This window comes from Diceros bicornis, chromosome 11 (assembly GCF_020826845.1).
Source record: "Diceros bicornis minor isolate mBicDic1 chromosome 11, mDicBic1.mat.cur, whole genome shotgun sequence".
NCBI lineage: Eukaryota > Metazoa > Chordata > Mammalia > Perissodactyla > Rhinocerotidae > Diceros > Diceros bicornis.
The window spans coordinates 7,525,635-7,539,996 of NC_080750.1; the positions used below are offsets into that span (position 1 = coordinate 7,525,635).

The 14,362-nt window shown below is 35.3% G+C and overlaps 1 protein-coding gene across 5 annotated transcripts in view; it reads right to left on the reverse strand.

The window, feature by feature from the left end:
• ZGRF1 (zinc finger GRF-type containing 1) overlaps nucleotides 1-14,362 on the reverse strand; it is a 61,045-nt gene that overhangs the window by 40,512 nt on the left and 6,171 nt on the right. For 4 of the 5 annotated variants that reach the window (XM_058549923.1, XM_058549922.1, XM_058549925.1 and 1 more), the window contains exons 4-8: nucleotides 12,283-12,342; nucleotides 10,118-10,303; nucleotides 7,513-9,793; nucleotides 3,040-3,110; nucleotides 1,120-1,185 (exon numbers count right to left, since the gene is read on the reverse strand). In XM_058549923.1, coding sequence (XP_058405906.1) covers nucleotides 1,120-1,185; nucleotides 3,040-3,110; nucleotides 7,513-9,793; nucleotides 10,118-10,303; nucleotides 12,283-12,342 — 2,664 coding nt within the window. The remainder of the gene's footprint in view (nucleotides 1-1,119; nucleotides 1,186-3,039; nucleotides 3,111-7,512; nucleotides 9,794-10,117; nucleotides 10,304-12,282; nucleotides 12,343-14,362) is intronic. The other variant, XM_058549926.1, reaches the window with a different exon arrangement.

Below are 14,362 nucleotides of genomic sequence, written 5' to 3' on the forward strand. Positions count from 1 at the left end.
TTTTTGAGGAAGATTGGCTGTGAGCTAACATCTGTTGAAAATCTTTCTCTTTTTCTTTTTTTCTCCCTAAAGCCCCAGTATATAGTTGTATATCCTAGTTGTAGGTACTTCTAGTTCTTCTATGTGGGACGCTGCCTCAGCATGTCCTGACGAGTGGTGAGTAGGTCCGTGCCCAGGATCCCAACCGATGAACCCTGGGCCATGGGAGCGGGACACGCGAACTCAACTGCTATGCCACCGGGCCAGCCCCTAAATAATGTTTTTTGCAAGAGATTGTAAGACCTTTTTCATTACTGTGATATTACAACAGATTTTTTAAAAATATGTTTATTTTATTTATTTGACATTATATGACATTTATTTTAAACAGCAACTCATTCTGGAGGAAAAAAAAGTGATATTGTTTATTTGCAGGTTATACTTTGTGATAACTGTCCTTGAAAAAGTTTAAACCCTATTTTTTTCAACTGAAAAAAAACACCAGTAAGAATGTGATCATTTGAGGGGGCAGCCCTGTGGCCTAGTGGTTAAGTTCAGCGCGCTCCACTTCGGCAGCCCGGGTTTGGTTCCCAGGCATGGACCTACACCACTTGTCAGTGGCCATGCTGTGGTGGCAACCCACATACAAAACAGAGGAAGACTGGCACAGATGTTAGCTCAGGGTAAATGCTCCTCGGCAAAAAAAAAAAAAACAAAGTTTGATCATTTGTAAGCTAAATTATACAGTTGCTGATTCTTTATGAATTTATACATTTGATCTTGTATATAAGGGTGAAAATGGTTGAGCCACCACAAAATGGATTTTGTTTGTTTTGTTTTGTCCTCTTTTAGGCAACAGAGCTTCAGCTGCAGCTGTAATTGTCAATGACAATTCTTGGATTAGGCAATGCTTGCAAATTTGCAAAATTAGCTTCATGATAAAAGATTTGTTATTTAACCAAATTTTCTTGACCACACAGGACATTTATACAAAAGACAGCTGGCTCATCTAAATGAGTATAAAGGGGTAACTAATTATAAATGAGTTTGAAAACTGACAATACAAACACAAAATTATATGCCATACCTATATACACAAATATAATTTCTGGCTACTTTACATTTTAAAAGTTAACTCACCTGCAAAGACTGAAGTGGTTCACTTGGTTCAACTTCATTTTCTTTTATAATCTTTGGAATAGAATACTAATATAAGATAAACCAAAAGGCAATAGTAAGTTACACAAGAAAATATAAATTTCTATTAGACATATAAGAAATATAAGGACACCATCAATAATAATCAAAGAAATAAAAACTAAATGTTGATTAAACACTATTATCACTTAGCAAGAATTTTTAAAAATCTTAACAGTACTGGTGAATATGAAGTGAAATAACTATTCATATTATAAAACAGATTTTTATTTATTTATTTTTTTTAATTTTATTTATTTTTCCCCAAAGCCCCAGTAGATAGTTGTATGTCATAGTTGCACATCCTTCTAGTTGCTGTATGTGGGACGCGGCCTCAGCATGGACAGAGAAGCGGTGCGTCGGTGCGCGCCCGGGATCTGAACCCAGGCCGCGAGCAGCGGAGCGCGCGCACTTAACCGCTACGGCACGGGGCCAGCCCCAGAAAGATTTTTAGATTAGACAATATATATCAAGAACCTAAAAAAGTTTTTCTTATCCTTTCAAGTTATTACTTCCACTTCTGGGAATCAAATCTAAGGAAATAACTTAAAATGCAAACAATGATTTATGTGCAAAACAATTTACTAAACTTTAACTTATAATAGCAAAATGCTGGAAATAATCTAAATGTTCAAAATAGGGAACTGTTTGTCCAAAGCATAAGATATAAATAGGATAGAATGGTAAGTAACCCTTAAAAGATCTATTTAAGAAGAGTTTTTAATAATGTGAGAAAATACAATATGATATTAAGGGGAAAGGATATAAAACTATTTGTACACATCAATCTACCATTTTTTTAAAAACAGGCCAAAAAATGCTGGAAATGTTAATAATTTTCTCTGGGTGGTACAGTAAGTTTTATTTTTCTTCACTTTTTTCTGTATTTAAAAAAGAAGGAAAAAAATCAAGATTATTAAGAGAAAAAAAGACTGATGACATGGAAAATAGAGTAAAATACAAAATGGGGGCAAATGAAACATTTCACTTTCTTTTCTTCCAAACATGCCTGCTAGAAAGAGCAGTGCCATATAATAAAGAATTGTCCCTTCAAAAATGCTAATAGCATCCCCATTGAGAAACACTAATCTAGATGATTTAGTCTAGAATTTCAATTCATCCTAGTTAATACTATTATTTTTTATATTATTACCATAGTTCCCAAATTGTGCCACAAGGTACTTTTGGGGTGCCACAATGAACTCAACAGGGCTCCACAAGATGTTTTAAATTTGAGCGAAATACAGTGTCACTCAGCATCTCTCGGACACTGAATGAACTACTAGCCCAAAGTAGTTAGTTTCAACATCAGATCTCACGTCATTTCTTTCAATGATATCATATCTTTGTGAAGCTGGGTTTTCGGAAATTGCTATGATAAAAATCAATTACTATGCGAAAATCAATGTGGAACAAGAAAACTAATCCAAGGTTTGAGAAGTTGTACAGTGCCCAATGAGTGCACACATTCCATTAGTAATTGTGTTTATTTAAAAATAAAATGCTTATAGTAATCATTTCACAACATATTCATATATCAAAGCATTATGTTGTACACCTTAAACTGATACATTATATGTCAATTACATCTCAATAAAACTAGAAAAAAATAAAAATAAAATGCTTACTAAGTTACTAGGACATAATACTTATTAAGTTGTTTAATGCTACTAACTACTTAACAAATGGAGCTGCTAGGTATTTCTTTCGGCCAAGGGATGCAATGAAAACATTATTGAGATACAAGGAGGGGTCATGAACTCTAATAGGTTGGACCATCTGTATTACTATAATCTCATTACAAATTACAGGACATTCTATATCAAAATAAAAGAATATACTGATAGGAAAAAATACATATACCTGTTGAGAATCCTGGTTCAGATGAGACTTTGGTAAAGCTTGTGAAACTGCTGTAGTCAGTTGTTTCCTAGCTATAATGGACAAAAATCAAATGATCTTATTCATCATACATACAATAGTGGTCTAAAATTTTTTTAAACTTACTTTTAAAACTGAATGAAACAAGGAATATAACTTAAATTTTAAGATGAGGCAAAGTCTTGATAATGTTGAATCTGGACTGTGGGTATCTGAGAATTCACTGTACTATTCGCTCTGTTTGTTCAAACATTTTCATGATAAAAATTCAAAAAAAAAAAGGAAGCCTTTTTGGTTACTTTCTAAGTCAACAGTAGGAATGCTTCCTTTTCTTTTTCTTTTTTTCAAACTAATTGAAAAATAAATACTGAGTCAACAGCTAATAAGCTATACTAAAAATGGTAAAAATGAAATATTAACTAATTGTTAGAAGCAAAAAAGCCAAGACCACCATTACACTGTTGCTGTGTGCAAACACAGAAAAGCAAAAAGCACTTAATGCTATTTCCGAATCTATCTTAAATCCATTTGACTATTGTTTGGGAAAAAAACTTCAACAATTATTTTCTAAGTACAGTGTGCCAGGCACTGGGGAAAGAGCACTGCACAAGACAAATAAGATCTCTTGGAAAGGGAGGGCCACAGAACATAAACAAATAAACCAGATAAATTCAGACTGTGATACAGGAGGGTTTCGTAACAAAGTTAGATATGATAGAAAATAACTTTAGATGGGCTGATCGGAAAGATCGGACAGATCTCTCACAGGAAGTAACATTTAAGCCAGACCTGAAGACAGGAAAAAGACCAGCTATGCCAGGGGTACAGGTGTTCAGGCAAAGGCAGAACAGGTATAAAGACTCTGAGACAGAAAAGTTGGCAAGTCTGCAGACGGAAAGGACAGGGCGGCCAGACCATATCACCTTACCGGGTATCTGTTTAAAAATAGGATTTTTTTTCTTAAAAAAAAAAAGTGCATATTCAATAATTTCAATTTCTTCTGAAGTCACCAAGAAAACTATAATTTTAAAGTGATTATCACTATAAAAAAATCATAGCTATATCTGGTGTAAAACTTTCTTCTTAGCCAATTGTTATTTCTGGTTTCATTATTTTCCTGTTAAAATTCAGAATACATTAAATGAAACAAAAATAAGTGGATTTGGGAACTTCATGTTATTCTAAAAAGAGCTTTAAAAAGGCACTGAATGAAAATTGATGTTTTTTCCTTTATTGCCTTTACTCAAGAAAAAAAATTGTAAATTAACATTTCTAAGATATAGTCAATCATCTCACAAAAACTTCAACATACTGGACAAAATGTTTTTTAACACTTTCACACATCCTAAATCGGTTGGAAAACTGATTCTTCTCTAATTCCATTTTTTTGTGTGTGAGGAAGATTAGCCCTGAGCTAACACCTGCTGCCAATCCTCCTCTTTTTGCTGAGGAAGATTGGCCCTGGGCTAACATCCATGCCCGTCTTCCTCTACTTTATAAGGGATGCCACCACAGCATGGCTTGACAAGTGGTGCGATGGTGTGCGCCCAGGATCCAAACCTGAGAAACCAAGGCTGCTAAAGCAGAGTGCGCACACTTAACCACTACACCACCTGGCCAGCCCCTCTAATTCTGTATTCAACTCCATGGTCATTTGTTATACTCCAATAAATAGATTCAATTTTCTCAGATTGTCTCAAGAAAACCAACTTACTCCTTTTTAGAGAAATATATTTCTATCAGAAAACAAATAGTCAATCCACATTACTCACAGATTCTGCCTACTCACTAAAATTTATTTGGAACTCTCAAATCAATATCCTGTTTTTGAGGTTATTTGCAGACATGAAGAGCTACCAAAAAATGAGTTGCCTGACACACACACGCCCAGCTGAGGGAGAACAAGGTGACACTCTGATTTCCTGAGCTCTCATACTATAAATAAGCGTCCTTTTCACGGTCTATTTAGTAAATTTTTTGTGTTTTGGGGCTTTTTGTTGGTGATTTTGCTATTTAAAATGCTCCCTAAGCATAGTGGTGTCTAGTGTTCCTACATGCAAGAAGGCTGTGAGGTCCCTCAGGGAGAAACTATGTGTGTTAGATGAGTTTCTTTCAGGCACGAGGTACAGTGCTATTGGCCATGAATTCAATGCCAATGAATCAACAAAAAATATTAAATAAGATGTCTTTAAATAGAAATACACATAAAACAAGGTTTTGTATTGATTGGTTGATAAAAACGCTCTGACCAGAGGTCTGACGGAACTTAACCCTATATTTCCCCTAAAAGCAATGGCTCACCGTTCACTAATTCAGTGTTTGCAGTGACTCTATAGAACATAACCACTGCAAATAATGAGAATCAACTGTAATCTTCTTTTTCAACTCGATGAGAAAAAACAGATTTTCCAAAACTAAATTCTGTAATTCCTAAATCTTCATATTATGAAACTGTATCCTTATATGACATTATATATCTACCCATATTTATTTTTCACTAAAGTTTTTTCCTTATTTTTAATTTTTTAGAAAATAAACTGTAACAATTGCCATAAAATTTAACTACATTTAAAGAAACATTTCAGTAGGTACAATAATTTATTCTTATTTTTCTCAGGAATCCCTTGAGATATTCAAATAAGAGCTCAATTTTAACTTTTCTTTGAGAGTATCATAAAGTATATTGTTCATTCACATTCATACGTATGTAATCTTTACTATATTTACTAATGTGTTCTATAATATTGTTTTTCTTTAAAAAATGCTATTGGCAACATACCATAAGCAAAGTCAAAAGACCAATGACAGTGAAAGAAAGTACTTGCAACATATATCATAGATAAAGGGTTAATATCTCTAATACATAAAGAATTTACAAATCAAGGAGAATAAAAAGACCAACAGCCATTAAAAAACTGGACAAAAGGGTAGAACAGACAGTTCATGAGAAAAGATATATAAATGACTCAAACATATAAAAAGATGCTCAATTTCACTTGTAGTAATAGAAATACAAATTTAAAATACACTGAAATGCCATTTCTAATCTATTAGATTGGCAAAAATTCAAGCTTGGCAACATATCTATTGGCAAGGCTGTGGAGAAACAGGCATTCTCCTACATTACTGGTGGGAGTGAGAAATGGAGGGAATTTTGAAGTATCTAATAAAGCTACACATTTACCCAGTAACCCTACTGCTAAGAATTTGCCTTGAAGACACACCTCCAACAATATGCAAAAGCCCATATATTTATACAGATATAGATATAGATATATACGGTTACTTACTGTCCCATTATTTGTAATAGCAAAATATTGGAGATGGGTTGCATAAATGATGGTTTATCTACACAGTGGAATATTACACAGCTGTAAACAAAGAAAATGAGGATGTGTCCTATGAAGTGATTTCCAGGATATATTATTAAGAGAAAAGAGGCAAGGTGTTAAAAAATATACAGAGTATGGTCTCTTTTGTTGAATAAGAGGAAACAAGAATTTATATACAGAGATATTTATTTTTACAAAAAAAACACAGGTGTGGTATATTGGTTACCTACAGCAGGTAGGTAGGAATGGGATGGAAGGAATTTGAGGCATTTGAGTATGTGTTTTTATATAGCTTTAACTTTTGAACTAGGTTAATATTTTACACAGTCAGAAACAAAAATAAATCAACAAGGATGGGCAAAAAAGCCCTCATACTGAATAAAAACAATGAACTTAACTATACTTAAATCAAATGATAACATAATCACTCTAAAGAAAAAAACGTAACCCAAGTAACTTTTGAACATAATACTCCAACTATATACTCTCAGTAGGACACATTCTAAAAACAAACCGAAAAAAAAAACTGCAAAGATTTGTGAACTTTACAACTCTGTAGAAGTTTTTTGCTAGTGGTGATATTACTGTAACAATTTGGAAACCGTTTGGTGTGTATTGTAGAACCGAGAAAGTAAATATACTGACGTTGTTGGGACCCAGGGCCCTCTCTCACTGTGGGAGTAAAGAAGCACATTTATGGAATGGAGAAAAGAGAGGAAGAACCCTGAGGCTTAGAACTGGAATTAGAGATATCAATATGAACTCAAGATTTTTTTTTTAAAAAAAAGGTATGTCCTAGCACATAACCAAAAATGTATGATAAGAATGGATTATAACACACACGCACACACACATACACACATTTGCTTATAGGTACCTATATACGGTTATATATGCATAGGATATTTCCTGGATACCCTGGAAGGAAACTGCAGCTAATTCTGAGGAGAGGACTGAGGGACTGTAGTAGGAAGGATATTATCCTCTGTTAGAATTGATTTACCAAGTACATGTATTACCTACTCAAATACTATGTGATTCTTTAATGTAGCCTCCAAAGCAAATATCTTCTTATCCTTGGAGCTATACAGAGAACAATCCAAAACAAACACGCGGTTCTAACCTTCACGATTGCTATCTGGCTCATACATCTGCAGGGCTTCTTGTTGTTGAAAGGTAGTATTTTTCTTCTTCAGTATTTCCAAGCCTTCTAAAGCTGTACTGTGTTCAGACAAGGATTTTAAAAGGGAAATGTTATTTACTAGTCCAGAAAGTTCTGAAGAATTTCTAGGACTATTCCAGTATTGTTTGCTTTCTCCAGTAGTTTCTACTTCAGTATGGTCATGGGATAAACTTCCAATCCTTTCCAAATCTTCAGATTCAGGAATACGTGCTTCTGTGTCTTTGGAAATAGAACGCTTTTTTCCCAGAGGGAAAAACAAAGAATCGGAAACTTGAGAATTTGGTTTATCGAGTGCAATACATTCTTCAGAGTGATTCTGACTGGCACTTAATAGTTGGATACTGATGTCACTGCTGGAGGTTGATGGTAAAACCTGTTCATCATTTTTGTCTAAGTCACTTCCCACAACGAAAGGCTGAGGCCGAGCGTGTTCCGAAAATAGGTTATTTTCAGGAGTCTGATTAGTGGCTATGTTTAAAAAATGAGGGATGTGTAAATTAGTATTCATACCTTTAGATTTATTCGGGAGTGAAGCAAAATCATAGTTAATTCTGATTTTTTCAGTAGATTTATTAGCATCTTCATCATTGTCTACGTATACATCATCAGCCCACTCTAAAGATGAGTCAAAATTGCTTAACATGTCACTATACTCCTCTATTTCTCTTCCAGTGTTTTCAGCTTTCCAAGGTCCTGTGTCAAAACCTACACAAGTTTTATCACAAAACTGTGATAGCAGAGTCTCTTTAATAGGAAATGTCTCTGTAGGTGTACTCGCAGTAGACGCTGAGAGAGGCAAACGTTCACTGCCAACTTCTTTACAGCCTGTATCCTCACACCTCTTTTGAACACCTACGTTGCCATCATTAACGGAAGTTTCCTTTACCCAACCCTCTGAATCCCGGGAAATTTTATTGCTTTCCCGTGATTCCTCCTCAGTGTCACTGGTTTCAAAATTGTTCAGATCAAAAGTGACCTCCACAAGAGGTTCTGTCACATTACTCATAGGTTCACGAATATTATTAAGACTGTCATCATCAGTATTACTTTTAGCAAACGTGTGGGTAACGTCATCAGAGATCCTAGCACTGCTACTTAGAGGAGAGGCCACGTGCAGATGGTCAGATTCTGGCAGACACAACACCAGGCGTTCACATTCCTTTTCCGGTGTTCCACACATATTCACCTCCTGAGCATTTTCTCTAACGTGAATTGATCCTTTTACATACATCTGGTCATTCTGATGAACAGGTATTTTATTATTTTCCTGAATGTCCGATTCTGATAATAAGCCATCATTTTCTACATTGCTACAGGTAACTGGTAAGTTGTTGCTTTCACAGAATGAAGGCATTTCTAATTTTACTTCCTGATCCCAGGATTGATCATTATTATCTACTGGCCTGTTTTCATTATATTTTTTCCCCTTTTCAGCACATGTTTCAAAGAATTGTACCCTTTTTTGCACCAAAAGGTCTTTCAAATTTAAATTTATATTCTCCTCCTGGGACTTGGGTTTTCTTTCTATATCGTGTCCATCTTCAGTAGAAGAATGTACAGGCAAACTCTGTGAGGATACATACATGGCCCACCGGCTTTTATTTCTCACGGTATTTTCCGATTGATGCTGGAAGTGTAACCTTTCTGTGCTCTTCACCTCAGCACACTCTTCCCCTTCAATTAAGTACTGTGGTTTATTAGGAACGTTTATAGTTCCTTGTGGTTGTATCTGAGGGAAATGTTCTGCAATCTCAGAATTTAGTTCCTTACAAATACTGGTTGATTTGGACTTCAGAAGAGCTAATATCTGTGCTTTGCTTCTGATGTTTTGTGAAACGCCTAAACAGTGAGATGCCAAACCATCTCTTTTCCTGGCCTCATTGGTCAGTAAGGAATCTGATTGCTTATTTACAGAACTGCTAGGAGAGCAAAAATAATTTTCTTCACATAGCATTTCTGGGTTAATCTTGAAGGATGGAATAGAGACAACTGAAGAAAACGGTATGCCATTTCTCTCTCTGCTCTTATAAGTGTCAGTGTTCTCAGGGTCTGCTGGCATATTATTTATATCTTTCTTGCCAACAGTAGAAAACAAAGAAGTTGTGCTGCAGAATGGAGAAAGAAAAACAGGGCCGGGTTTCTTAGCCTCAGGTGATGCAGCTGATTCACCCTTCTCCATAATCACCATTTTCTTTGGCACTTGACGTGGTCCTTGAAAACCCTAAAAATATTAAAATAATTATTAGCCATTCCATTACCTATAAAGAAAATGTGAAATAAACTAGCTAAAAAAAAAGGAAAAGACAAAAAGAGTGTGTTTGTTTTGCAAGCTAAAGTAATAATTAAGATATAAAGTTTGCTAAGTTAAAATGCAAACACTCATTTGTATTAAGATTTTTCTAATTAGGGTTTACGTACTTTCTACCTAAGCATATACTATGAAGTACCATTTTAATGACAGAGTACAACAGCTTCAAAATTCACTACTTCTTGAAATGATTTTATAAATATATATTGATTTATTATTTTCAACAGAGAAACTTACAGTAAACTTCCTTTTCAAACCAGCAGGCTGACATCCAAGAGGTCGGCCAGAGGATATAAACCTCCTTGAATTAAACTCTGCTGCTGCGTTAGTGACATCCTGTTTAACAGCTATGCTTCCAGGAACTTTAACCTCCTCAACTGTGATTAAGTATCGATCGCTTTCTAAGTCATCTCCAGGTTTCACCTAAATTTTAGGGAATAAATGTCAAAATCATATACATCTAATTATTTGATTATCTGGGTATTCCAGTAAGCTCACCAGCACTAGCAAGACACAATGGATATTCAATAGTTGTTGAATGAATGAATCAATAACTAAATTCTTTGTTTATTATTATGCACTAGGTAACTATCAACAAGCACAAAAAGGATAATAACACAACAAAAAGGGCTGGCCCCCGGTGGCACAAGCGGTTAAGTGCATGCGCTCCGCTGCAGAGCCCGGGGTTCGCCGGTTCGGATCCCAGGGGCGCACTGACGCACCGCTTGTCAGGCCATGGTGTGGCAGCGTCCCATATAAAGTGGAGGAAGACGGGCATGGATATTAGCCCAGGGCCAGTCTTCCTCAGCAAAAAGAGGATTGGCAGATGTTAGCTCAGGACCGATCTCAGGACTGATCTTCCCCACAAAAAAAAAAAGGGAGGGGGTGCGGCCCCCTGGCATAGCGGTTAAGTGCGAGCACTCTGATACTGGCCACCCAGGTTCAGATCCAGGGTTTGGATCCTGGGCGTGAACCAACACACCGCTTGTCAAGCCATGCCGTGGCCTCCCATACCAAGTGGAGGAAGACAGGCACAGATGTTAGCCCAGGGCCAGTCTTCCTCACCAAAAAGAGTAGGATTGGCATGGATGTTAGCTCAGGGCTGATCTTCCTCACCAAAAAAAAAAAAAAAAAAAAAACAACACAACAAAAAGAAATGTCACTAACTATTGTTTACTTAACAATACACACTGGAGACCTATATGAGCCCTCTCTTACATGCTGGGAATACAAAGACAAGTAAGAAAAATATGCCTCATCTCAAGTAAGAAAAATATGCCTCGTCTCAAGGAGTTCACTTGGAATCCATACAACTAAATCTAATTTTTTAAATTAGAGCTATTAAATCTCAATTATATATCTCAATAAATTAACATGAATTAGATACATATCGATAATTATGACAAATTAAATATTATTATAAATTATTACAGTTGCTTAAACAATCATATTCCAAAGAAGCCTTTTTAATCACCTTAATAAAATATAGCACTTGCCACCATCTCTGACTGCAGTATAAAAATAAGATTATCAACCTAGTTGATGTGTGCTTAGTCTTTACTAATGAAATGATTTAAAATGAAATAATAACAACAGTAGTTACTCCTAATTAAGCATCTACTAAGACAGCGCTTCTCCCAGACCCTCTTTTGACAGATATAAGAATACTACCACCACTAGTAATGTCGTACAAAATCTTAAAAGATTAAATACCATGGCCAAAATCAACATAATGATAATATGCATTTTAACACTTTTAGAATCACTGTACTAAACTGCTAAGCACTTTACATAAATTATTTCTAATTTTCAGACCAACCCAATGAAGTCTAGCTATGGCCTATATTTTACAGTAGAGAAGTTAGACAGAGAGGTTAGGTTAACTAGGAAGTATTTGAAAGTGGGAAATGAACCCAGAATGACCAACTCTAATATCCTTATTCTTTACACTAAAATAAGCCTTTAGTTCCTTTTCCTTCTTTTTTTCCAACAGGGGAAAAACACAGAATACATACTTGAGAAAATATTTCAAATAGGAATAATTTCACAAAATACTTCCCACTGCAGTTCTCTATCAAAACCATGTAATAGAGTTAGACGACAGAGTCACTTCCTGGGTTCAAATCCAGCCCTACCTCTGTAACTCTGTGAAACTGGCAAGGTACTTAACCTTTCTGTACTGCACTCCTAACATATAAAAATCACAGGGCTGTGTACAGATTAAACGAAATGATATCTAAAAGCTTTTAGCACAGAGTCTGGCTAATAATAAACGTTCAAGAAATATTAGCTATAATTATCACTATTAGTACCATGACTACACTATTTAAGAATATTCATAAAGGAAGTAAAGAGATTTTTTTCAAGAATAACTTAAAAATAAGATAAAAACATTAAAATACCTCAAGGCACTTAAGAAATATACTATCCAAACAGTCTCCTTTGTCATCATATAAAATTGCCTATATTAAAACAAAATAAATGTTAAAAAGGAACAGAGCATAATTCTGCTTTTCTTAAACATCTTGATTAGCAAATCTAAAATTGTTATATAAGGAAATCACATAATGAAAGAATTATCCACTTTGTTAACTTGGATTAGAAAGTGCATCCATTTCAAATGTTTACTAAGGATCTATTCAGTGCATGCAAGAGAGCAAAGGCATATACATAAGAAATTCAAGAACTTAATCTCTACCAGGAGGATTTTGGAATGGAACTGGGAAAAAAAGAGAATTGGAATGCGTTAGAGGGGGCAAAATAGGAGACAAGATCCATAAAGAAATTATTGCAATGGTGTGATATTGGAGGATCGGAAGATGATTAGTGCCTGCAATAAGTCATCAGCATTGGGATAAGACAACTGTTTATGAGGTATAACAAATAAAACTTGTTGATGTGAGGGATAAGAGAGAAAAAGGAAGCTACAGTGATTATCACTTTCTGGCTTTCTCCTTGTGTCTCTCTGGCCATTTTTCACAGCAGTTTCTCCACTAGCCCCTTAAATATTGCTGTTCCCATTACTTTGGAAAACAGTTTGGCAGTTCCTTAAAAGATTAAACACAGAGTTACCACATGATGCAGCAATTCCACTCCTAGGTATATATAAAGAGAAATGAAAACATATGTCTTCACAAAAACTTGCACACAAATGTTCATAGCAGCATTATTCATAATAGCCAAAAGTGGAAACAACTCAAATGTACATCAATTAATGAATGGATAAATAAAATGGGATATACCCATACAACAGAATATTATTCAGCAATGAAAAGGAATAAAGTATTGACACATGCTTCAACATGGATGAACCCTGAAAACATGCTAAATGAAAGAAGTCAGTTACCAAAGACCACATATTGTGTAATTCCATTCATGTAAAAGGTGCTGAATAGGCAAATCTATTGAGAAAGTAAGTAGATTAGTAGTTGCTTAGTGCTGGGAGTTGGGTACTGAGTAGCGACTGCTAATAGGTATGGGATTTCTTTTGAGGGTGACAAAAATGTTTTAAAATTAGATTGTGGTGATGGTTGCAAAACTCTGCGTATACTAAGAACTACTGAATTGTACACTTTAAATGGGTGAATTGAAAAGTGTGTAAATTATATCTCAATAAAGCTGTTAAAAAAAATTGGTGTTTCCAAGGGCTCCATCTTTTTCCCTCTATTCTTTACATTCTACACGCCATCCCTGAGCAATATCATCCATACAAATCAAGTCATGTCATGCTTTTGCTCAAATCCTTCCAATGTCTCCACAGCTCCCAAAGAATAAGAACAACAGTCCTTACAATGACCAATAAGGCCTACATAACCCCCTTTATCTCCATTCTCACCCTTGCTCACTCTCTCCTTGTCATTTGCCTAACTCACTAGACATACATATTCATTTACTGGTCTGTCTCCTCCATGTTATTTCCAGAAAGTCAGGGATTTATCTGTTTTGTTCCCTGCTGCATCCCCTAGAACAGTGTGTAACTCATACAGGTGCTCAAAAATATTCATTGAAAACATGAATGAATGAATCCACTCCAGGAGCTTCAATATATCATCTAAATGCCAAATACTCCCAATCTGTATCAGTAGCCCAGAACTCTTTCTCAGGTCCCTACAGCCAATTACTTGAGTGTTTCTATGACACTGAAAATGCAGTATGTTCAACATGGAACTCAAAATCTTCATTTTCCTCCCTAAACTTACTTTTCTTTTTGAGATATCCTAACTCAGTACCATAATTATAATACTGAAACCTGACAGTCATCCTGGATTCTCCTCATCTTCCATATCCAAGACTGTAAGATTCTATAATATTTTTATAATTTCTCTCTAATATTCCTTTCCATTCCAGCCATATTTAATTGCTTATAGTTCCCCAAATGTTTCATACTGTGTCACACCTCCATGTTGTTATAGCTATGACACCATCTTCAGCTCCCCTCCCTCCAACCTATCAATTTTGTTTACAAAACCAAACAAACAAATA